Raw genomic sequence first — 24,922 nt, 5'->3', positions numbered from 1 at the left:
GTCTATTGACACAGGTCAATGTTAAGTTGTTATAGTTTATTAGTTAATTTGTTAGCACAAGGGAATGTGATGAGAACAGGTTGCTTATAAAAGGTAATGGAAATGGTGGGTTAGATTTTTAGGGAGGCCAGACTCAGATGGGAGATTTCAATGGGTCCTCAGTGAGCAAAAACAGCTTGGACCTGAGATCAGAAGAGGCAGGGACACCCAGGGTAGGAAGAAGAGCATGTCCAAAATAAAACTCATTGTTCTTTGCCCCAATCTACCTACACCTGATTTCTCTCTTGTGTTCTCTCTCTATAAGATTCACAATGACTTGGGAGTTCCCTGGTGGCCTAGTGGTTAGGATTCTGGGCTTTCACCGCCATGGCCCAGGTTTAATCCCTGGTCCGTGCGGCACGGCAGACAACAACAACAAAAAGATTCACAATGACTTCATCCTCCGTAGCATCACTAAAACGCTGTGTATTCTTTATCTGGATTCAGAGAGCACCATCATCTACCCTGTCATCCAAGCCAATACTCCTGTGAGCCAACTCTCATGTCCAGTCATCAAGTTCTATCTGTTTCATCTCTTACCTATTTAAAAATGTCTCCAAGACCTTTTGACCAAGTGTTTGCCACATCTAACAGAACTAGGCTGGACTATGTAGAGTGTGCCAACATATGCCTCCATCCAACAGATTAGCGGTTCTCAAAGTGTGATCCTCAAACCTCTGAGATCCCTGAGACCCAATGAGGGGATCCTCAAGATCTGAGCTACCTTTATAGTAATACTAAGATCATAACTTGCTTTTCTACTTTGTAGGCATTTGCACTAATGTATAAAATGCTGGAGCCATAGCATAAATCAGTACAGTTGACATGAAAACTGTGTTAGTAGTCATGTATTCTTCACTGCTACACACTTCAGAGTTTTTTTTAAAAAATAGTTTAAAAAAATATCTTTGATGGAGTAAAAACTATTATTTTTATTAAGTTTTAATACTTGAATATACATTTTTTAATATTACATGGGACAAAATGGGATGTATGCATTGAAGCACTTCTGCTACATGACTAAGTAGGATTGTCATGAGAAAAAGCATTCAAGTCATCGTTCAAGTTGCAAGATGAATTAATGACAAACATTTATGCTTTTCAGACTTGGGTATTTGTTCATTTGAAAAATGAACAAAGTGAGTCTGTCAGTTCAAGAAAAGCAATTGGCAGTATTTGTTGCCAATACAATTCAAGTTTTCAAGGACAAATTAGAACTTTGAAAAACTCCTATTTGCCTCTGTGAACTTAACAGCTTCCCAATACTAAAGACTTTCCTGATAAAATCAGTGGCGATATTAGTGAATGTAGGTTTTTGATATTGTATAATGAAATATGTCAACACTTAGAAAATCTGTGGAACTCAGTGAATGTATATTTTCCAAGTGACCAGTTTTACAAATCATCCCTGGGTAAGAGAACCATTCAAATAAAAATATAGATCAATGGATATTATTGTAACAGAGGAGGAAAACCCCACTGATGGTTTTAGATTCCATAGTGCAAATAATGGCTAAGAAGTGACCACTTGTTGAGTTCTGGTGTAGTAGAAAAGGAAAACACCACAATTATCAGAAAAGGCAATTAAAATATTCTTCCTTTTTCTAACTATATGTTTGCGTGAGGCTGTATTTTCTTCATACTCTTTGAGAAAAATAATGTATCACATCAGAGTGAGTACAGAAGCAGACAGAAGAATACAGCTGTCTCCTATTAAAGAGATTGGCAAACATAAACAACGCAATCCTATTCACTTATATTTTTATTTTTTAAATGATCTATATTTCATAAATAATGTTAATGTTGTTACCACAAATGAGCAAACGTTTCTCTGTTTGAATTTTTAATATGGTAAACATTGACAGCTACAACTCACATTAAAAAAAAGCTTTTGGAAGTTTCCATTGTAAGAGAGTAAACAGATTCTGAGACTAAAAAGTTTCAGAGCTGCTAGTGTATAGATAATTACATAAAATCTGAAAGTCACTCAGGTTCAAATTTTCTTAAGTTCTATAAGCTTGATAATAAAATTCTACAATATTAGCCTTAAATAATACATATATCTATTTCTCCTTATTGTCTGGGCATGTTATGCCCTTAAGTTTGCTGTCTGTTTTCCTAGTTAGATTAGGTTATCAGTATAATTAGAGAGTGATGTTATTTGGGGTAGTTTTCTATTTAACTCTTAGTGTTCTCCCCAGTTCAGCCCTCTGTTATTGGAATGTCAGAAAAGTTTATTTTCTTTTTTTTTTTTTTACTTACTCATTCATTTCACAGACCTTCATGAAGCACTGTGTTAAGGCAGTAGGAATACAACGGTCATGGCTTCCCTCAGGGAGCTTACAGTCTAGTAGGTGAGACAGAGAAGCAAAGTAAAGATCATAAAAAGAAGTTTCAGAACTACGATAAACACATGCACATCATGTAATAAGGAATTAGATAGAGATAGTGGGGCGTGACAGACAGCCCGGGGGCGGTGGGCTATCAGGAAAAGCTTCCTAAGGACAAGGGACCTTAACTGAATGTTTGAAGATAAGGCAATAATCAGGTGAAAAAGTCAGGGTGATCAATCCTGGTAGAAGACACTGAATGACCAAAGGTATAAGGGCAAGAAATGGGAGGGTGCAAGCAGTCCCGTGTTGCTGGGGCATAAAGTGTAAGGCTGCAGGGAGAAAAAGTGAGGCAATGAAGCAATAGGAACCAGAAGTTGATCTAAAACATGGTAAGGAGCTTGAGAGTCACCTGCTGGGCCAGTGGTGTTTAAGAGGGGCTCCATGAAGCCCTGGCAAGGACAGAAAACTGCAGGTCTGTGGAAATGCTTTGGATGGCCAGCACGATGCTTTAAAATGGATCCGTACTGTACAGCACAGGGAACTCTGCTCAGTGCTCTGTGATAACCTAAATGGGAAAAGGATTTGAAAAAGAATAGATACATGGATATGCATAACAGAAGCACTTTGCGGTGCACCTGAAATTAACACAACATGGTTAATCAATGGTACTCCAATATAAGATAAAAATTTAAAAAATAAAAATTAAATAAAATGGATCTGAATGCTTTTTTCCAATCTGACAGAGTCTTCAATATCCTCCATGGTCCTGTTCTGGTCTCTTCCTGTTCCTTCAGTCCTTGTAGGTTCCCCAGGCTACTGACTATTTTACTGACATTCAGGCCATTTGTGCTGCACTGTCTATTCGTGTTCTACAGATGTTTCTCATCTGGTTTTTACCAAATTTTGTTTCTTAAACCCTTGATATGTGAACCTCCCGTCCCCTCAAAAAAAAAAAAAAAAGATGAAAACTTTTTGAAAAGCAGAGAATACCAAACCCCTTTTCTGGAGATTTACAAAATACATTTGTACATTCACGTCACTGATATGATCCTCATTAAACAAAAAACAACTAGTTTTGTTTAACGCAGGATTTTTCAAGCAAAGCCCACCATGGGACCACCCCTTTTATTAAGTGAATGTCGAGTAATTAGGGAGTGAAATGTTGACAAATTAATTAACTAATTAATAGGCCAGAAAGTTTCAGTACCTTTGAGGAAGCAACAAGTGGACTGACAGTGGAGTTTTCAATCCAGCCTGTGGATGTGGGAACACAGAGGGATGACACCTTTAGGATAGGAAAGGAAAATAACTGCCTTGCAGGAGGACTGTCGCATGAAGAACTCTGTAGGAATGTAATATACGGTCCTATCCATGAAGCGACTAGGTCAAACACAACTGAACAGATTCAGAGATTTGAGGGAACTTCTTCTAATCTGAGGATCAAGATGCCAAGGAATAAAAGACATGTGTAAAACACTGAAAAAGAATGGAAAGGGCTAGACAGTGAAGTCACTGTGGGTTTAGTTGTTATAACACATTTTTAAAAATCTTTGATTCTAGTAGAGATTTATAAAAAGGATGAAATATAGAATTGTTTCCCAAAAGAAGAAAAAGGAGAAGGAGGAGAAAGAGAGGGAAAACAACCATTACTTCCCAAAGTTAACCAACAAAAAGTAAGAAGAGGCCCAGACTGCATGGAATAGAAGATCAACATTTGTTGTTTCTCTGTTGGAGTTTGAAAATTGTTTTTTTCCCTTCTTCCTCATCAAACTTGAGATACATACACAAACGAATTCTAAAAGCATCTTTGAATTTGAACAAATCATTTCATTTGGGTGTTTATTTTTTACCCATCCTAGTTGCTCTTCCTCAACACGTGCTGAGTTCTAAGTGTTTAATTGCGAACATGAGTTTTAGTAACTCAGAGATGTGCCATTTGTGAAAAATCTTCCTTATGAAATGCCCTTTCGAGAACTATGCAGAAAGAGGACACAAAATTCAAACGTAGTAACAAAAAGTGAAAACATCCTAAGTTTTTATAGGTGTTTAAATTGGCCAGTACCTCCGTTCTTTCCTGCTGAAGCTGTATCAGAAGCTGTGAGCAATGTTCGTATTCTCATTTTCTTACCAAGGGGCACAATTCTGAAGACAGACTTTTAAAAAAGTTTTCCTTAGCCAGGAAACCAACATTTAATTCCCACCTCAGCTTTGTGTAACATCTTCCTTTCCTGATTGACAGCTGGATAAGCGCTCCTGGGTGGCCCGCTTCTGGGTGTCTACCTCTCTTATTTTTAGGACACTGAAGGAAAGTAACTGCCAAGCAGTAGGAATGGCATGTGACTGAGCTCTCTTTATATATATGGTCCTATATGTAAAGTTACTGGGTCCTACCCCTCTCTCTGTACCAAATTTCTTTTTTTAAGTCACAGTTGGTGCCCATCGGCTCTCTGCTGCCACATTGAAAATCTGCCTCATTTAAAGCCACTTTGAGGGTGCAGAAACAGGGGTTTGGGAAGAGGGTTCTGGTTTCCTAAGCCTGCCAAAATACATATTTCGGAACCTATATTTGGAAACATGCTAGAGGCTGCACCCTCAGGATCTCTGAGGGTGTTCCTTGCTAAAAAAAAAAAAAAAATGTGAGGGGGGTGTTGGGAGGAGGAGAGGCAAATAGGAAGGGACTTCAGACATCACCAAGTCCAACTTTCTAAATCCTATAGGGGAAACTGAGGCTCGGGGACGCCAACTGCCCCAGGAATGTCTGCGATGTCACCTTTATCCTTGACCAAGGCATTCATCGGCATCTCCCCCGGCCCATATCTTGGACCTCCAGAAAGGCCGCTGAGGATGGGCAAGTGGCCTCTGGAACCGCTAGAACAACCCACAGCCTCCTCCTCCGAGGGCCCCGATGGGGAGGGAGGAAGCCTTTCAGGGAGAGAGTAAGGGAGGGAGGGCGAAAGGAAGCAAGGGGAGCCAGGGGTGGGAGTGGAAGAGGCAGGCTCGGCCGGGGCTGATTGGCTCCCGGGGCCAGCCCTCCCGAAGCGGTTTATAAGAGTTGGGGCGGCCGGCACCCTCCTCGCTCGCCCGCGCGCCCCAGGAGCAGCGCCCGGCTCTGAGCGCCCCTACGTCGAGGCCCGCCTGGCCGCGCGCCGGCTCTGCGCCGCCTTTGCACTTGGCCGCCGGCAGAACAGCCCCGGAGGGAGGCGGGCCGAGCGCCATGCGCCGCGCCAGCCGAGACTACACCAAGTACCTGCGCGCCTCCGAGGAGATGGGCAGCGGCGGCTCCGGCGCCCCGCACGAGGGCGCCCTGCACGCCCCGCCGCCGCCGCCGCCGCCGCCGCCCGCGCAGCCCGCCCCGCACCATTCCGCCGCCGCCTCCCGCTCCACGTTCGTGGCCCTGCTGGGGCTGGGGCTGGGCCAGGTCGCGTGCAGCGTCGCCCTGTTCCTTTACTTCCGAGCGCAGGTGAGTGCTCGTCTCTCAGGGGCGCACGGGCGGGGCGCACCCGCCTTCATCCTCCAGCACTTTGCAGGCGATGGAGTCTAGCCCCCCGGCTTGACTCCCCAGAGCTTGCATATCTGGGGAGGAGAAAGTGACCCTAAAAAGGGAGCGTCCGGCTGGGGGACAGCCAGGCGCGGGGCCCGGCGCGCGGGCCTCTGGTCCTCGCGCACGCACTCGGCCCCGCTGCGCGCCGAAGCTGAGCTCGCCCGGCCTGGTGCGTTTGAATTTCCCCCGGCGAGACCGCATTGGCCGCTCACCTCTTTGGGAAACGACTGCACACTTTTCTCTGCTTCCACTTCCCACTTGAAGCAAAGAATGAACTTAAGTCCACTCAGGAAGGACCCGGGCTCCGCTCGCGCGGAGTGAGACAAGAAAGGAGAGCCCTCGTGCCTTCCCACTAAAGTGGGCGGAGGAAGGAAGCAAAGTGTGTGTGGAGGTGAAGTTCTCTCCCCCGGCACAGCCTAGCGACAATCTAGGAATTAACCAAGCTTTTCAAAGGTGAGGAAGCCGGTTAGGAACGGCAGAGAGATAGTAGAAAGGAAGGGGTAAATTTGTAACCTTATGCTTTCTGGTGGTTTATGCTCTTGTGTTTTCTTGGAAATTGCAGTGCAGTTGGTTGGATTCATTCAAGTGTTCTTGTCTGGTGCTGTGAACTCTTTCTCAAAGGAAGTGGGGGGCTGACTGTGCATTTTTTTTTTTTTATGGGAAAAGAGACTTGGGTTTGGACTTCATTGGTTTTCAGATTCAAAGGTGATTGTTAAACCAAATTGAATGCATCAGAACAAGGCATTGCCTGGGCTGTATGGGTTTTTGACGTGTGCCAGTCTTGAACTCCATTACTTGTAATCATAGGCTTTTTGTTAAATATTCAGTATCCACTAATTTGCATTTTATAGAACTAGTTTATCTACTAAAAGGTAGGCATACTATGCACAGTGCTTTAGAAAATTTGTATTTGTATATTAATAAAAATAATCTTTTCCTACTGAGAGGAAGTTTTTCTAAAAATACAACTTTCAAGTGGTTTACTTGCAACATAGATTACACAAATGTATATGAAAGTGATGAAACATTTTTCTTTCATTGGAGTATGCTGCAGCCAAGAATGAGCGATTTATCCTGTATATTAATAAAAATAATCTTTTCCTACTGAGAGGAAGTTTTTCTAAAAATACAACTTTCAAGTGGTTTACTTGCAACATAGATTACACAAATGTATATGAAAGTGATGAAACATTTTTCTTTCATTGCAGCCAAGAATGAGCGATTTATCCATTTTCTCATCCAGCGTGTGGTCCTGTCCCCCTCCTCCCCCTGCCCTGCCCCACCATTTAATGTCTGTATATTGAGTGCCTGCAGTGCACATGACACTATTAAATGGTATGGAATGTGAATTAAGAATCATTTATTCAACATACAATGTCCACATACTATGTGCATTGCATGATGCCAGGTAATGAAGGGGCCTATAACAAAAGACTAAATTCTTAGTCAAATAAGAGAGAAGCATTCAGAAAAGGGACAGAAGATTCAGTAGTTCTCTTTTATCTTTTCTAACAACTTGGGGTTATGGCATTTTCATAGCAGTAGTAGCGAAGTGAGTATTCAGCACTGAAAGAGCATTAGGGGCTGAATGAGTTCTAGGGACCAGGAACAGCTTAGATTGGCAGGAACCGTGGAACTCGGCATGACCATTTAGGAAAGAATGACCTGTTGGGCTGTTGAAGAAAGCGTTCAGCTTCTTTGTAGGGATTCTCAATATTAATGGCCTGGTGGGCTGAGGATTCTAGCCTTCTGATGATCATTTAGCAATCTTGATGTCACATAGATAGAAAATGTTCAGATGGAGAATTTAATGTCATCGTATTTCTGGGTACAGTTTTCCTAAATGCCATGAAGACTGGGCTTCTCCAAGACTTATGCAAATATATATTAGCCATTACTCTGAACCCAACTGTATTACATTTTTAAAAGGTCATCTCCTTCAGTTAAGAAGTAATATTAGGAGGAATGTTTTCATAGGAGGAAACTCCACTAGATGTGGTTACGTTTTGCTGAGTATGGTATCTACAGTTAATACTGAAAGGGGTCCTAATCATTGAGAGATACATTCGGAAGTAGTTACAAATGAAATAAGATGTTTGGAATTCGTTGCAAAATAATAGGTGGGGAGCCTGGGGAACAGGGAAGTGGTTGCTTATAGATGAAACAAGGTTGGCCATGCACTGGTAGTTGCTGAAGCTCCGTGATGGGTACCTGGAGGTTCTACAAGTCTACAATTCTTTCCACTTTTACATATGCTGGAAGCCTTCTTTCAAAGTTCTAGTTGAGAGAGTAGATTCAGTTTGACCTGACACTGAATTAACATGTTCACTTATATCAGCTTCCTTGGATTAGAACTTGGTACCAAATAAGAGATAGTTTTTTGATTTCCACTAAATTTGTGGGTCAAATACTTGGGGCTTCTGAACGTGTTTGAACTAGAATGAAATCATCTAATATCAGGTAATATGTTTGCAGTTAACAGTTAAAAAAAAAAAGAAAAGAAAAGGAGCCAGTTTTATTGTTTTTTGTTTAAAGATGGGAGGGGGGAGCCATGCAAATCCTCAAGAAGAAACAATTCAATTTGGTTTTAAATGCATTTAGAAAAATGCCCCCAAATAATGTAAAAATTATAGTGACAAAAAATTGTCCCCTGCTCCACTCATGTTTGAATGGCTAAACGTGAATCAGCCTCCTGAATGTTTGTAGGTTGCTTGTGCCTAGATTAAGAAAAAAAAAAAAAAGTACTAGATCCAGTGTAGGTTGGCTTTTCCCCTACCAACCTTGCCAAAGAAAAAATAGCATGTGGCTTGTGCTATATATTTACCACATAGTATTCATACTTTGGTTTACAAAGAGAAAAAAAAACAAAACCCTTACAAAAAGTTGCTTTTAAAATTTATGTGCCCTTTTTTTTTTAAGCATCCATATAACCATATTCAAAGTTTAGAGCTTAGCTACAAGATAAGCTTTTCAGGAAGCTCAATCTCTGTCCCCTTTTAACCCCTTCCGCCAAACCCCCAGTATGCACACCAACCTCCCTGGGCTGTTTGTTACCCAAACAGGAGAGCAGTCATTACCGAAAATCTGATGTGGAGGTGTGTAGGCTGCCTGCTTGAAAAAAACAGAAAACAGAGTAGCACACTTGTCTAGCATCCTGCCTCATTTAACCCTACAGATGATTAAGTTTCAAGAAGTTTTGTTTTTTTTTTTAAAGATTGAGTTCCTTTCACATGAACTACATCATCTGATCACTGTATTTTTGAAGTCCAGTTTAAATCAGATATTCAAGATTCACATAATATTTTCAGTCATTTCTAGGTACAATGAATTCATTTACTGTTTACTGTGATTTTTTTTTTCTTTACTGTGATTTTTGGATGAGTTTCTTTGTTCCTCTGTCGAGTGTAAGTTCCTTGAAGGTCAGGACTGCCTGTTTTGCTCACTACCTTCTTTACAGCATCCAGCCTAGGGCTTTGCATGTTGAATTTACTGAAAAAGCTTTTCAAATGATTTGCAGCACTAGAAATATACCTTTTTCTAATTTGTAATGTGTAAATGATCTCGTTAGTAGCTAAAATAGACTAAAAAGTGTAATTTTTCCATCATATAAATTTTCTATCCAGACTGCTGTGTCAGGGGATGGGTTGTTAGGGGAGAGGTTACATTTGTCCAGCCACTCGGTGAGTAATGTGGAGGGTCCAGCATCAGTCCGACGCCCTGCCCTGCAGCTCCTGCAGTGCTGAGACCACAGGAGCAGAGGCCATCATTTGCCTGTGTGTGTTGCTGGCCCTGCACCCCTGCACCTCTACGCCACCCTTTCTCCTGGTCTCCATCTTCAGGAAAGGAGAGCTGCAAGGGCACTGGAATAAGAAAGACATTTGCTTGCAGGTTAAAAATAAATTTCTGAGACACATGCAACCCTATGTTCATAGCAGCACTATTCACATTAGCCAAGACATGGAAACAACCTAAATGTCCATTGACAGATGAATAGATAAAGAAGATGTGACACATATACACAGTGGAATATTACTCAGCCATAAAAAAGAATGAAATAATGCTACTTGCAGCAACATGGATGGACCTAGAGATTATCATACTAAGTGAAGTGAGTCAGAGAAAGACAAATACCATATGATATCACTTATATGTGGAATCTAAAATATGACACAGATGAACTTATTTACGAATCAGAAATAGACTCAGACATAGAGAACAGACTTATGGTTGCCAAGAGGGCGGGCAGGGTTGGGGAGGGATGGAGTGGGAGTTTGGGATTAGCAGATGCAAACTGTTATATATATGTATAACTGAATCACTTTTCTGTACACCAGAAACTAGTACAACATTGTAAATCAACTATACTTCAATAAAATAAATTTTTAAAAATAATAAAAATAAAATTCTAACATATGACCCTTAAATAAACAAAATAAGTGAGTATATCAAAATTAATTATGCCATACTTTCATTTGGGAAAACAGTTGGTGACATTTTATATATTTTTTAGCTCTAATGTGACTTTCTGAAAAAGTGGTTCTTACCTGCACATTAGAAACACTTGGGGAGAGAGACTCAGTTGACCTCTCCCCTTAGGGATATTGATTAAATTGGCCAAGGGTGGGGCCTGGGCATGGACATTTTTTTAAGAGAGAAGAGACAAAAATCTTTGCATTATATTTCTTTGCATTATACCCTTAGCCATTATTGACCATTTCAGTAATTTTGTATTAATACTAATTGGTATTGTGAAAAAATTTTAAAATTGGTGTCCAAAGAAATTTGGAGACATTTTAATAGCAGACAATCGATATTTGTATCTTTGGTATTTGAAAGCATTACTTATCAAACTTTAACGTGCATCAGACTCACCTGGGATCTAGTTAGAATGCAGATTCACAGGCACTGCCTGGGGTGGCGCCTGAGCGTCTGCATTTCTGACAAATTCTGGGTGAGCCTGTAACACTGCAAGTGATTGGACTATAGTTTCCATAGCAAGAGTCGCCGGTACTGCTGCTTCTGTTGATGGCACTTAGCTTGTCAGCGGGACTGGAGCTTAACCAATGTTAGGGTACCCAGGCATTTCCCCACTAATACCACACTGTTCCTTTAGCTCAGTGGCTTTCTGGTGGTGAGCCAGCTGAGGCCTTTGCAGGATTCTTCTTTCTTGAGGTCTGAACCCAACGACTCTTCATATCAGTTGTCCAGGCTTCTCTGGTTTTTTTGTGAAACTTATTGGTATAAGTGAGCTTTTTAAAAAAGTATGGAATTGAACACTTGCCTTATATAAAATCTCAGATATTCTGATTCATACTAATTATTTTAAAGAAATAAAAAGTAAACTTGGGGCTTCCCTGGTGGTGCAGTGGTTGAGAATCCGCCTGCCGATGCAGGGGACACGGATTCGTGCCCCGGTCCGGGAAGATCCCATATGCCGCGGAGCGGCTAGGCCTGTGAGCCTGCGCGTCCGGAGCCTGTGCTCCACAACGGGAGAGGCCACAGCAGTGAGAGGCCCGCATACCGCAAAAAACAAAAACAAAAAAAAAAAAAAAAAAAAAAAAAAAAGTAAACTTGGATTGCAAATAGTTTTGCTTCCTGAGTCACACCGTGCAAAAGTGGAATGATAAAATTTGTATTAGTGGGTGCACATTTGTTGAAAGGCTATTATTTCATTTTGAGAATCTCAGGTATGGATAGGGTACTTTCTTAGCTTACTTCTGACAGCTGGTTAATAAACCTGCACATCTTCTGATGACTTTCAAAAGGATGATTAAACCAGGGAACGAGAGACTTGATGTTAATTGATTGGGCTTTGGTTATTGGAAACTTACATAATTTTCTCTTTTTTTCATCTAGCCTGTACCTAGTCATAAGCAAATGCACATGAAGTACCTAGAATTGTTTGAAAGAAGAGGACAATAAATTAAACCACTTAAAATTAAACCCATTAAAACAATCAGGTAGCTAATTACCTCTACTATTTACTTGGCAGTTGAAACCACTACAAAGGCTTGTAGGAGCCCCAGGAGGAGCTGGCAGACAATTTTAAGAATAGAGCAATACTTAAAGAAATGCTTATGCTGGCACCTGTTTCAACCAGGGGACCAGCTAATAACTTGATGGGGATATTTTGGGTGGGACTATCCAGTACACTACAAGAATTTTAGCATCCCCTCAGCATGTATCCATAGAACTTGCTCACACCATGAGCCCTCCTCATCGCAGCTGACACCAAATATCACCACACACATTCTCAGGCACCCTCTGACAGACGTACCACTCCAGGTTAAGAAAACTGATGAGAGGTTCAACGAAAAGGGAAATTATGCTTCTGGCTTTAGATTTTCTTTGGGGCTAGGAAATGGATTTCTCCCTCCCTTCTTCAGCTGATTAAAACACGCATTGATTAAGGGAAAAGGCCAGGCAAACATGGCAGCTGAACATGATGTTAATTTCACCTGATTTATATAGGTTTCATGCTTTGAATATCCAAGTGGGCTTCATAATCCCACATAGCGTGCTGCATGGGGGGCACTTAAAGATAAAAGGGTTTCTCTCCCTGTACTGAACACGTGTAATTTCTTTGATTCCCCTCCCCTCAGTGAGCACTTTCACAATGTCAGACGATTTTGATAATTTCCCCATGAATCACATGTGTACAGGTGTGTTGTGGGTGATAGTCAGCTACTCATAAAAATGAATTCGAAGTCAATTTTTTCACCAACTCGATGGTAATTGTATTAACTATTAGTTGTTGGGGACATAATGACTCTTGCAAGAATGAATTCTTTTGTCCTTAAGTCACACTTTATTAAATAACAGAATGATCGGTGATAACCACTCTGACGTCCTCACATTTTTCCCCCCTCAGATGGATCCTAATAGAATATCAGAAGATGACACTCACTGCATTAATAGAATTTTCAAACTCCATGAAAACACGGATTTGCAAGACACAACTCTGGAGAGTCAAGACTCAAAATTAATACCTGATTCGTGTAAGAGAATTAAACAGGCCTTTCAAGCAGCTGTGCAAAAGGTGAGTCCACATCGAGATAAGTCAAGGGCCCTCACTGACTCTGCTCATATTGAAAATTAAAACTGGCTGAGTGCTGTTGACTTTGTTCTTTTTTATTTTAATAATTTGTAAAAGAGCTAAAGAGAATTTTTTGCGGGATTAGCAGAATTCTTTTGAAGTTGGTAGTGGTTAGTTTTGGTGACCAGCAACATTCATGCAAATATTCTTTTCTGTCCTTCCTTTCTCTCTCTTTCTTTCTTCCTTCCTTCCTACCTTGCTTTTCTTTCTTTCCTTCTTTCTTTCTTTTCTTTCTTCCTTCCTTTCTTCCTCCCTCCCTCCCTCTCTCTCTCTCTCTTCCTTCCTTCCTTTTCTTTCTTTCTTTCTTTCTTTTCTTTCTTTCTTTTCTTCTCTTATTTTGGAGGAGGGATTTACATTCACACTTGGAAGGAGGACAAAGATGGCTTGTGGTAGTCAGTGGGTCAGTTTGCTAGTTTGAATTCCCTGCCTTAGAAGACATTCCTTTAGCTCACAGGATTCTCTGCTGGCTACTTCCTTTATATTTGGTTTTACAATGGTAGGAACCTCTATTCCACATCTGTGGATCCAGGTCTCTGTTGAGAATAACTATAGCTGGTCCACTGTTGTCATCCGAAGTGAGGGGGTAAAGCGAGTAGAGCAAGAATTGGTGTGGTGGGTGAGATGGAAATTCTCTGTCCAGTTTTCATTCTCCGGGAGAGCTGGGTAAGAAGGGAGGAGATGGGGACAGAGAAGACGGATGACTTCTCTACACCGACAGCCTCAATTGAGAAACCCTGTAATAACTGCCTGTTTTACTTTCCTGGATAAAGTCACTTGAGAATTCTGCAGCCTTGCAATTACTTTACTTCTACCCAAGAACCGGGTAGCATCCCGTGACTCCAGTGCATGCACATCTGTATACATTGCATACTTGCGTGCACATCTGCATGGATTCTTGCATCCGCTCATACATCCTAACCTCTAGTTTGCAACTCCCTGGGCTATCTCTGATCATCTTAGAGTAAATACTAAAGTTCTCAAATGCCTTAAATCTAAACTAAAATTTAATTAGTTTCTTTTTTAAAGATTCACAAATAGTAATAGCATTTTTTAGAAAGAGGATATGTATTGGACATAGAAGTAGGGCGATAAAGCTGTTTTGTATAACCCTTAAAACTGATATTTGCTATATTTCAACAAATCTAAGATACCACGAATTTTCAGCTTACTTTATTTCACGCATCACAAAGGAAGAAAAAAATTTTAACTGAAGAATTAAACATGATCATTATAGATTCTAGTTGCATCAATTTCAGAGATTCTGAAATATTAAAAAAATACATCATAGAATCAAGGAAGTACATATCGTTCTAATATCTATAAGAGCTATTGCTTAAAAATATTACATTTTCATTATAGTGTGTAGGTGCTTAGCTTTACGCAGTAGATGCTTATTTTAAAATGTGGGTTTAAATTTGATCTTTTTATCTTACATTGTAATTTTTGAGCTATAGCAACAGCAATTCCACTAGTCTAATTCATTTTTTAAAGTTCTATAAGATTTTCTTTTTCTGCTTTTGCAAAAAATTAAACTACTAAAAATAAGAGAAAAATGAGTAACTTCTGATTTTTTACTATGGAAAGAAATTGGAAATTGAATGGCGACTATACTGTATTTACCTCTGCTCACATCATCTTAATTCATATATATTTTGTGGGAAAAATCGTGGCATGTGAAGTCAGGTACACTTATGATTAAATAAATGTGATCTTGGAAAATACTTAACATTTCTTCGCTTTGGCTTCCTCATCTTTAAAAAGCGGAGCTCACAATCCCTCCGTAGCAGGACTGTGGCTGATTTGAAATAAAAGATGTAAAGGACCTACGCACAGTACTGGAAATATAGTATGCGCTCATTAAATGTTTATGTATTACCTTTTATCAGCATTATTACTAATTCATTGTCATTGTTGATGATTTAATCAAAGACATATTTTAAAAGTTTATATAGAGCAGGTTTGATCATTTTTCTAAACATGCAATAGGACAAAACAATAGGACACTGAAAACCACTGTGACATTTTTATCACCAGCAGCAATAAACATGTTGATTATATACTATCCTTAGGAAACTTCTAGGTCTATTTAAGATGTATAATTAATTAATTTAATTAATACAGTAAGTAATTAAACAGCCTACTCTTAAGGCATTTTAAGCTATATGTTGAAGGATAGTGTATTAGTGGAGGAGAGAAAGACATAACATTTGCAAGACCCTCAATTTAAAATTATCGTCAAAAGTCCTGATCTACATGGGGAAAAAGAGGATCTACTGAGCTATATATTGTGAAATCTAATACTCAATTTGCTATTCTTTTCTTATTGAAGTATAGTTGATTTACAATATTGTGTTAGTTTCAGGTATACAGCAAAGTGATTCAGTTTTTTTTCAGATTATATTCTATTATAGGCTATTACAAAATGTTGGATACAATTCCCTGGGCTGTAAGGGAATAAGCAAATCCTTGTTCCTTATTCTACTTTATGTATAGTAGTTTGTATCTGTTAATCCCATACTCCTAATTTGTCCCTCCTTCCCTCCCTCTCCCCCGCTGGTAACCACAAGTTTGTTTTCTGTCTGTGAGTCTGTTTCTGTTTTTGCGTATACATTCTTCTGTATTGTTTTTTAGATTTCACATGTAAGTGATATATTTAAAAAAAGAATGAACTATTGCCATTTGCAGCAACGTGGATGGACCTAAAGAATATTATACTTAGTGAAGTTAAGTCAGACAAAGACAAATTCTAATTCATTTTTTATTGTTTTTGTTTTATGTTTCATTTTCAGTAGTCAGCTTTTTATCCCACCTCCTAAATACTGAGTGGTCTATCTATAAACATTGACATGTACCAGAGGTAATCTGTTAGTTCAAAGCTGAACCTCTAATCAAGGTAATTCTGGTTAGGTAAATGATTGTCTCCTAATTTTCTGTTTAAATCAACCCATATTGTATCTCCTTACAATGAAAAGGAGATAAACTTTTAATTTCAGTGGTGTTCTGGTTCTTAAAAATTATACTTTGGGTTTCCTCTGGAAGAATAAGTATGCAAGATCAGCCAAGATAATTTGGAAAATAAGTAATATTAAGAAGAACAGATAACATTAATATTTACCTATGAGAATGCAAGGATGGTTCATCTTAACAGGTCAAAGGAGAAAAACGTTATCATCTCATAGACACTGAGAAGTGATTGACAAAATTTTGCACTTATTTCTGATGTTTAAAATCCATTAGAAAACAGAACGAGATGGATTCTTGATGTTATCCTAAATAGCTCAAACTAAAAGTTAGCTAATGATGAAAAATAGGAGCATTTCTCTTAATATCAGGAATACACCAAAGATGCCCACTGTCCCCATGTTATTTAACATTGTTCAGAATGTGCCAGCAAATGTAATTACATATGAGAATGAAATAAAATATCTAGAAGGTAGAATCTGCATGTGATATGATTGTATACTTGGGAAAATTCAAAAGAACTGAAAAGCTACAAGCAAAATAAATCAGTTTGTAAAAGTTAACAGGTAGGGGCTTCCCTAGTGGCACAGTGGTTAAAATCCGCCTGCCAATGTAGGGGACACGGGTTCGAGCTCTGGTCCGGGAAGATCCCTCATGCCGCAGAGCAACTAAGCCTGTGCGCTACAACTACTGAGCCTGCGCTCTAGAGCCCGTGAGTCACAACTACTGAGCCCGCGAGCCACAACTACTGAAGCCCACGCGCCTAGAGCCCGTGCTCCAGAACAAGAGAAGCCACTGCGATGAGATGCCCATGCACAGCAACGAAGAGTAGCCCCCGCTCGCCGCAACTAGAGAAAGCCCGCGCGCAGCAACAAAGACCCAACGCAGCCAAAAATAAATAAATAAATTTATTTATTTATTTTAAAAAATAGTTAATAGGTAATAATCACTAGCTGCCCCCATTTCAAACAATAATTAGAAAACATGAATGAAAGATTTCATTCATAATTTTTAAAAAGCCTGAAAAATTAGCTTAACAAGGAATGTACAAAGCTAGAAAACTCTAAGGAGGCATTTAAAATAGGATTGGATAATGTAAAGACGGAACTATGCAAAGCCATAGTCCATGAACGAGAACATACACCTTGGAGTAGACCTCATTTTCTGTGTGTGAATGTATGTGTGTGTATAATTTAATATAATAGAAAATTATTTTGAATAAGTGGGTGTAATTTGGGTTATTCAAAAATGGCACTAGGACAGTTTTTTGCTGTATTTTTTTAAGTGATATCCTTATCTCACGTCCTAAGTGAAAACAAATGCCAGATGGAGAGACGTGGCCAATAGCTGCTCCCTGGCAGTCCTACACTTCTGTTCCCTCGGTGAACTTTCCGCCGCTAACTCCCCCACCAGAACTTACTTGTTCATTGTCCCATTTCCTTTGAGCTTTCTGACTGACTGTCTAGAGAGTACGATAAGCCAAATTGTACTTAAAGATGTTGATGAACAATAATGACAGAATTTCCACTATTTTAGGAGCCTGTTGGGGGCAGGGTGCCTCATTCCACACGAGTAACACTAATTATGAGAGATTCAGTGCCTGGGAAGCCAGAAGGAGAAAGATTTGTGGGCAGACAAGAACAGTCAACTGCTCTTATTAAAGCCACACAGGTTTTGTTTTTTTTTAAGATTTTCTGATGTGGACCATTTTTCAAGTCTTTATTGAGTTTGTTACAATGTTGTTCTGTTTTATGTTTTGGTTTTTTGGCCGTGAGGCATGTGGGATCTTAGCTCCCCGACCAGGGAATGAACCCGCACCATCTGCACTGGAAGGCGAAGTCTTAACCACTGGACGGCCAGGGAATTCCCAAGACACACAGCTTTAATTATACTAACAGACTAGTGTGACTCACAGGATGAGTAGAACTTTATATTTCATTAATTTAATATTTGTTTTTGTTGTGCTATAGGATTGTTACTCATGGGTAACAATATTACACACAGGTAATACTTTTTAAGGAATAAGAAGTTGTCATAATATACCATTGTGTGTTTGGAGGTAGAAGACGCCATTTCTTCCCCCAGACAAGAGACTCTTTAGGAAGGAGACACACGTTATTCATCTTATCATTAGACTCAAGCAATTTTATTCAGTGCACACACTGTGCTAGGCACTTTGCTATAACTTGTCCTTTAACCAAGGATTTACCCTTCTCTTACCTTGGCCAAATCATGATTTGCCAAATGTGTTATCCTTTGATGAGGATTACCGGTTAAGGTGACATTCTATACATCTTGCCAAAATAATCAGATTCCTCATTTCTCTTGCTGATGCTAAAAATAGGATGGATGTATCAGGCGTTCATAAGTAGGTTTGTATCTTAGCTTCAGTTCTAATATAGGTATCGGGTGAACCCATAAAACACAATTACTTGTGTGGCTGCAATCATTACTGAGAGATCTCCCCATCCAATGGTAACAAATGCTAGACATAAGCACAATATCACATTCTATGTGTGCAAAAAGTGGTGTTTACCCAGCCCGTCTTTGGTCAGACAAGTAATGCTGTTTTTTCCGCCTTTTTTGTTTGTGGCTGGGTTTTCTTGGCTTTCTTTCCCTTTAGCACAGAACTCTGAAAGCCTCTTAGTGATCCAACCCTACCAACCACAATTTACAAAGTCTCTCATAACAGTCTATGACAATAAAGAAAACACTAGTACAAATACGGTGTCCGATTTATAAAGCAATTCTTGCTCCAGCTCTGGCCGCCTCTCTGGCCTCTGCCAGCCTGCGGAGCAGTGCTGGGGGGGCTCAGGCCTGAACAGGAAGTCTTTGACAAACAGCTACCCAACGTGAAATCAACAAGCAGGCATACTAACATCAAGTAGAGTCACATCCCATAATATACAATGGTATATTATGACAACTTCTTATTCCTTAAAAAGAATTACCTGTGTGTAATATTGTTACCCATGAGTAACAATCCTATAGCACAACAAAAACAAATATTAAATTAATGAAATAAAGTTCTACTCATCCTGTGAGTCACACTAGTCTGTTAGTATAATTAAAGCTGTGTGTCTTGGGAATTCCCTGGCGGTCCAGTGGTTAAGACTTCGCCTTCCAGTGCAGATGGTGCGGGTTCATTCCCTGGTCGGGGAGCTAAGATCCCACATGCCTCATGGCCAAAAAACCAACCTTCAGACCTCCCGACCAGTCTCAGTGGAAAGCCATCTGTTTATACATATTTGTACATCCTGAGCCCTGGGATGTGACTCTACTTGATGCTAGTATGCCTGCTTGTTGATTTCACATTGGGTACCTGTTTGTGAAAGACTTCCTGAAACTTACTTTGAAATGTATCTGAAAGGGTGATATGGAGGAGAGAGATCAATATACAAATCAGCCCAATCACCTTGCTCTCCAACGTGGGGTGTTCAGTGCATTCAAGGTGACCTCCCTAGGACGCTGGAAGGAAGCAAGGTGATTTACATGTATATGTATACTTTAATATTGGCTTCAAAATATTTTTGTGAATATTTTATAAGGTAGCTAATATACAGAAACGTTTTTATTTAATAAATAAATATGCACATTTGGGAGCATTAAAAATTTTTCCCTGAAGAAGCTGCACAATCAGAAATGCTTAGAGATCTTGGAATGAATCTGCAGTTCCATCAGGACAAGAACTGCAGCCACTTTGCTCACATTTGAATATATCACATCTAATTTAGACTCAAGATTGAAGGGAAAGAACAAGTAAATGACTGATGACTTCTTGAACTCTGTAAACTAATATTTTTTAATAAACATGAGTCATTGACCAACTCACAAAGCCATTCAGAATGTTATAAGCCTGGTTCTCATCTCCTGGATGTCTTACCAATGTTATAATTGATAATTATTAATATTGTAGCCTGAAGCAATTATGCCTCCATATAATCATACTACAGGTTAATTTTTGTTGAAAGTTATGTTCATCTGGACTTCTTGCTTTAATCATGTTTTCCCCAGGTCTGTTTGCCTCTTCATAGCTTATAAACTATATAGAGGCAGGTTTACAATGTGAACTAAAAACACAGCTCTGGCTTCTTATATGTTTTTGTAAGACTCTCTTATTTCATCCCAGAATATGAAAAGCCAATGGTGATGATGGCTACCAGTAAGCTATGTTGTTAGCATATTCTTGACTAACCATTTCCTGGAGTCAGTAAGTCTCTGAGCCTCCAAAGATTTATTGGAAAATGGGGTGTAAGACCAGAGCCATAATCACTGAACAATTCATTCTTACCTGGAATTCTTATTTTATTCCCTGGGAATCAGTGCATAGTTGGCCTTATCTCCTGCAGCGTTCACAATATAAATGAAACTATCTCCTGGTACTAAGAATGATGTACCCAAAGATTCACAGCCCTTTGATCCTCAGTCATATATTCACTGTTATTTCATATAGTCTATGCTGCCCTAACAAAGAGACTCATCACTCATTGGACAAAATAAGATAGAAGTTTTTTCTCTCGTGTGCAATAATCCGGAGGTGGCAGTTCAGGGCTGGCAGGAAGGCACCTCCATCCTCAATAGGTACCTTCCATCTCTGGATCCAAATTGGTTTCTCCATATATTGTCATCTCCAGACAGAGGAAAGGGAGAAAGAAAAAGTCAAGGAGGTACCTGGAAGTTGAGACGTCAGTCATTTCTAGTAGCATCTTATTGGCTGGAACTTAATCATGAAATGACACATGGATGCAAAATAGGCTACACATTGTAGTCTCTAGCGGGGCAACCATTTGCACCAAAGCTTGAGGAAAGGGGTTGCCTATAACTAACTGGAAAGAGGAGAGGATGGATTCTAGGGGGACAATGAGTGGTCTCCAGTACTCATTAAACCCTATTTAGGCAGGAAAGTGGGTTCACTATATGAACAAGAGGTAACTCTGTATATATATGTCTATGAAAAATTGGAACAGTCAAGATTTTATTTTCTAAAAGTTAAAGTACTTTAAGATTATTTAGATTCCAGAAGAGAGAGAAATTTGAAGGTAAAATTAACAGCATGCATCTTTCTGAGGACCTTGCAAAGATTCATTTAGTCATATGCATCTGTGATCTGTGAATAAACCTTGATTCTCACTTGTCGAGTTTTTAGTAGGTTTTGTGGATTCAAGAACATTAATTTAAAACCAGAAAGTTCATCAGATTGAGTGGTGGTTTTTTTCATCTGTAAAGCTGATTCCTTAGAATTCCAATGTCAATTATTACAGGAAACCTATTCCCATTTTAAAAACTAAAGTACATAAGAAATCAATTAAAAGTTGAGTAGATCTTAACTGTTTATGAAATTGTAATCACTGGAGTTGTTACATAGCCATTATTTCTCATTTGCTTTTTAGTTAATACACACACAACAGAAACAAGGGGAAAAAATTAAACCCCGTTCATTATCTCTTTGCCTTTGTATGTAAGAGTATGTGTCCCAAGAAAGTTTCTTGTAAACCCACAAGGCAACTTGGGGTTTGGGGGCACTGGTGTTCCCAAATCACGATGTTAGTCATGTAGTGGTTTTCCAATGGGATTTCATCTCTGCCATAACAGTTTTGGGAACTGCAATTCAATCAACCCCAATCATATCTAGCATTTATAAAAGCTGCCTTTATGGGAAAGCCAAAGTATGACCCACAGAATTTTCCTACAAAACCAAGGCCATCTACTGCCTTTTGCCCAACAAAGGGCCATTGGCTGTGATGCGCTCAGTCTCAGGGGAGACCCAGGGCAAAAGGTGAGAGGGTCTGCACGAGGGAGATAAGCAGGGAGTGATGTTGTCAGAGGTGGGCTTATCTTCGTGCTAGAAGTACTCCAGGGTAGAAGGAAAGATATTCTGGCTTGACATTTTAAAAGAAACAGAGAAGAAGGACGTTCCTGAAAGAGGAGCATCTCGTTATGTGGCATGGGAATCTTGAGCTACGACTCCAGAAGTCAGTAAGACTGAGGGTCCTCAGTTGGAGGGGACTTGGTAAAGGATGGTTGGATTGCTCCACTTCCAGGAGAAGTACAGCCTGTGGAACTGGAGAGAATGGCGTGCCCTAGAGCAGCGTTTTCCAAACCTGCTTGATCTTAAGAATCACTTGGGGACCTTGTTTACAAAAGAAAGAAAAAGGTTCCCAGATCTGTTACAAAGATCCTGATTTGGTAGTTTAGGAGTAGACTTTGTGACGGTGGGAAATCCTTTTTTAGAAGGCCTGGGGGCTGGTCCATCTTTACAAGAAGGCTTCAGGGTGGATACTGACCAAAGAGGTGTTCTAAGCATCCTAAGAAGAGATGAGGGCCACTGGAGGACAGGGAAGCCATTGATGAATGAACGACTATATTTAAGAAGTAGGATTCAGCCTGTGTTGTGTGGAGAAGATGGGTCTTGGAAGTTGCAGAGAACAGTCTATATCTGAGATGACCAGACAATAAATGTTTGCTTGAACTTTTTGAGATTCAGGGTGTGAGAGGTCCATCCTCTCGTAGCTTCCTCATCACGAGGGTGCTACCCCAGTCCTTAGTCATTGCCCTTTGAGAACACTAGGTGGGAATAGCAGCAGTAAAAATAATCTTGATAATTATAAACTGTAAGGCTTATCTTCATCATGAAGTTTAGGGGAACTCAGAATCTCTTCTCCTCGGTGCCTGTACCTGCTTCTCATCTGATCTACCCTTTTGTGGTGAATTACTATGATATTATCTCCATCACCCCAAATCAGAAGCCAGAAGATGGTCTTAGACACTTACTCATTGACTTTTCACCTCACCCCTGTCCTGGGAATTCTACCTCCTTACTAAACCTTCACGTACTTTACTCTGTGTCACTGCTGTTGTCACCTGAACACAGGTGTCACCATCACCATTGTCATTTTGCATCTGGACCACTGCAAGTGGGCGCCCCATCCTACTCACATTACCTCCAGTCCATCCTCTCCACAGCTGAGTGACTTCTCAAATTCAAATCTTACTTTCCTACTTAAGGAAATCCTTTGGTGGACCCCCTATAGTCATCTGGATAAAGTCTGAGCTGCTGAACACGTAACACAAAGCCTTTTGTGTTCTGGAACCCTCCTTCCAACGCCAGCCTCTCCAGGCTCATTACCTTGTGGCTCCGTCTCCTCACCCCACCTCAGCTTCTGCTCAGTGGACCCACCTCAGGAAAGTGCTAGAAGTTCCCTAACCTGGCTGTGCCCTTCCCCACCCCACCCCTGCCCCCCTGCTACAGCCATAAACACAGTGAAGGCAGAGAGGATATCCGTCCAGGACACGCGGCATCTTAGCATCCTGCAGAACACGTGGCCCTAGCAGCCATCAGTGAGCTTTGTGGGATGGATGGTTGGATGAAATGGATGGATGAATTATGGGTCTTTGTGCATGTTCTTTATGTGCCATTCCAGGCTCTTCTTTGTGTAGAGTTTTCTAATTGTCTTTCAAAATTTAGCTCAGGCATTACTTCCCAAAGGGTCCCCCAGTGATGCCCGCCTGCCCACCTTTGGGGTTAGGGGCCCCTTTTGTGCACACCTAGGGCTTCTTGTATTCACCCCATCATAGCATTGACCCCAGGAGCCGGGTGTGGGTCTGACTCATTCCAAGGACAGAGACTATGTGATGTGTGGTTTCTCTAGCCAATGACAGGTACAATGAGTAGGTGCTCAGTTGATGTTTAAAGAACACTGTTAATGAATACGTGAGTGATATGTGCTCACACCCCTGCTCTTGGTGTCAGCAGGTGGCTGGTTGTTTAATATTGTCGGAAGCTAGCCACATCACCAGTGCCTGGAAGATTCTCATCGAGGGGTGGAGGTCGCTCCCAAGTGGGGTGTTTTTCCTGCTTCTTCAAGAGGGAGCGTCTTCCCTCTTTGGGGCATGAACACCAAGGGACTTTGAGTCTGGAGGACCTTCACGGCCATCCTGCCCCTTCCCTCCCTGGCCTCACTGTCCACAGTGGCTGGCCTGGTACCTCTGTTCCCCTTTAGTTCCATCTGTAGCAGTCAGAAATACTTTGGGGAAGAGTCTGTGAGAGTAAGCCTTCTACAGAGGAGATAGGGCTTTGCGAATGTCAGAAGCTCTGCCAATGTGAGGTGGCATAATTATGTTTCAAGTGGCAAAAGAGAGCAGAGACGTGGTAAATAGCACAGTTAGCCCAAGATTCCCCACTGCAGTTACCCTGCCAAGCCCTTAGATGAAACTTTTTAAACAAGTACCGTAGCTCAAGACACTTTAAAACTGGGCTCTTTGTGAAGACTAATATTGCTGTCATAGGGCTACTTTATGAAAACCCGAAGGGACCTTTAACTAGAGCAGAAACTTCCTCATTTAAACCATGAAGGTTAAACAATAAAAACTAATTTTCTATTCCCAGCATAGCCATCACCCCGCCGGGAAAGCATCACTCTGCTTTAGGAAAACAAGGGCACCGTATTCTTTAGCCCTTCGGTGGGTAGAGTACATTATCTGTGTGCAAAGACATGTCTTTTCCAATCAGCAGACTTCTTCTGGGAGAAATGAGCCCTCGCTGACTGTACTTGGGGTGGAAGGAGGAGGCCAGTCCACATTTTTCTTGGTAAAGCTGTTTCTTGAGAATTTCCAGGGATGGTCGTGGGCTGGTGGCTGATTCAGTGAGGAGACAAAGAGATGAGGGGGTTCAGCGGGCGGGGTGCATCAGGGCGGGGGAGATAGAATCTTGTGGAGAAGACTTTGGCTTTGAGATAATTTTTAAAATCAGTAGTTCATAGTAAGAAATAAAGAATTTTAGGGACGAGAGGGTAAAGTTGCAAATTCAAGTCCGAGATGGCTCTCACCTTCAGGATTAGGGGGGCTTATGCCTTATCTACTGTCTCCCCTGCCCCGACACTTGCTGGACCCTGGGCCCCTCCTAGCTCCCCCCCATCTCCCCCTCCCCCCATCTCCCCCTCCCCCATCTCCCCT

General features: G+C 40.7%; 1 protein-coding gene across 1 annotated transcript in view; it reads left to right on the top strand.

Moving 5' to 3' along the window:
• The first annotated feature begins 5,586 nt into the window (after positions 1 to 5,586).
• The window catches only part of TNFSF11 (TNF superfamily member 11), a 40,524-nt gene continuing 21,188 nt past the window's right edge, over positions 5,587 to 24,922 (top strand). The window contains exons 1-2 of the mRNA XM_007117317.2: positions 5,587 to 5,832; positions 12,785 to 12,952. Of these exons, the coding sequence (XP_007117379.2) occupies positions 5,587 to 5,832; positions 12,785 to 12,952 (414 nt within the window). The remainder of the gene's footprint in view (positions 5,833 to 12,784; positions 12,953 to 24,922) is intronic.

The sequence above is a fragment of the Physeter macrocephalus genome, chromosome 13 (assembly GCF_002837175.3).
Source record: "Physeter macrocephalus isolate SW-GA chromosome 13, ASM283717v5, whole genome shotgun sequence".
NCBI classification, from domain to species: domain Eukaryota; kingdom Metazoa; phylum Chordata; class Mammalia; order Artiodactyla; family Physeteridae; genus Physeter; species Physeter macrocephalus.
Note: the sequence above shows the minus strand (reverse complement) of the source record. Positions and strands in the feature narration are given on the sequence as shown.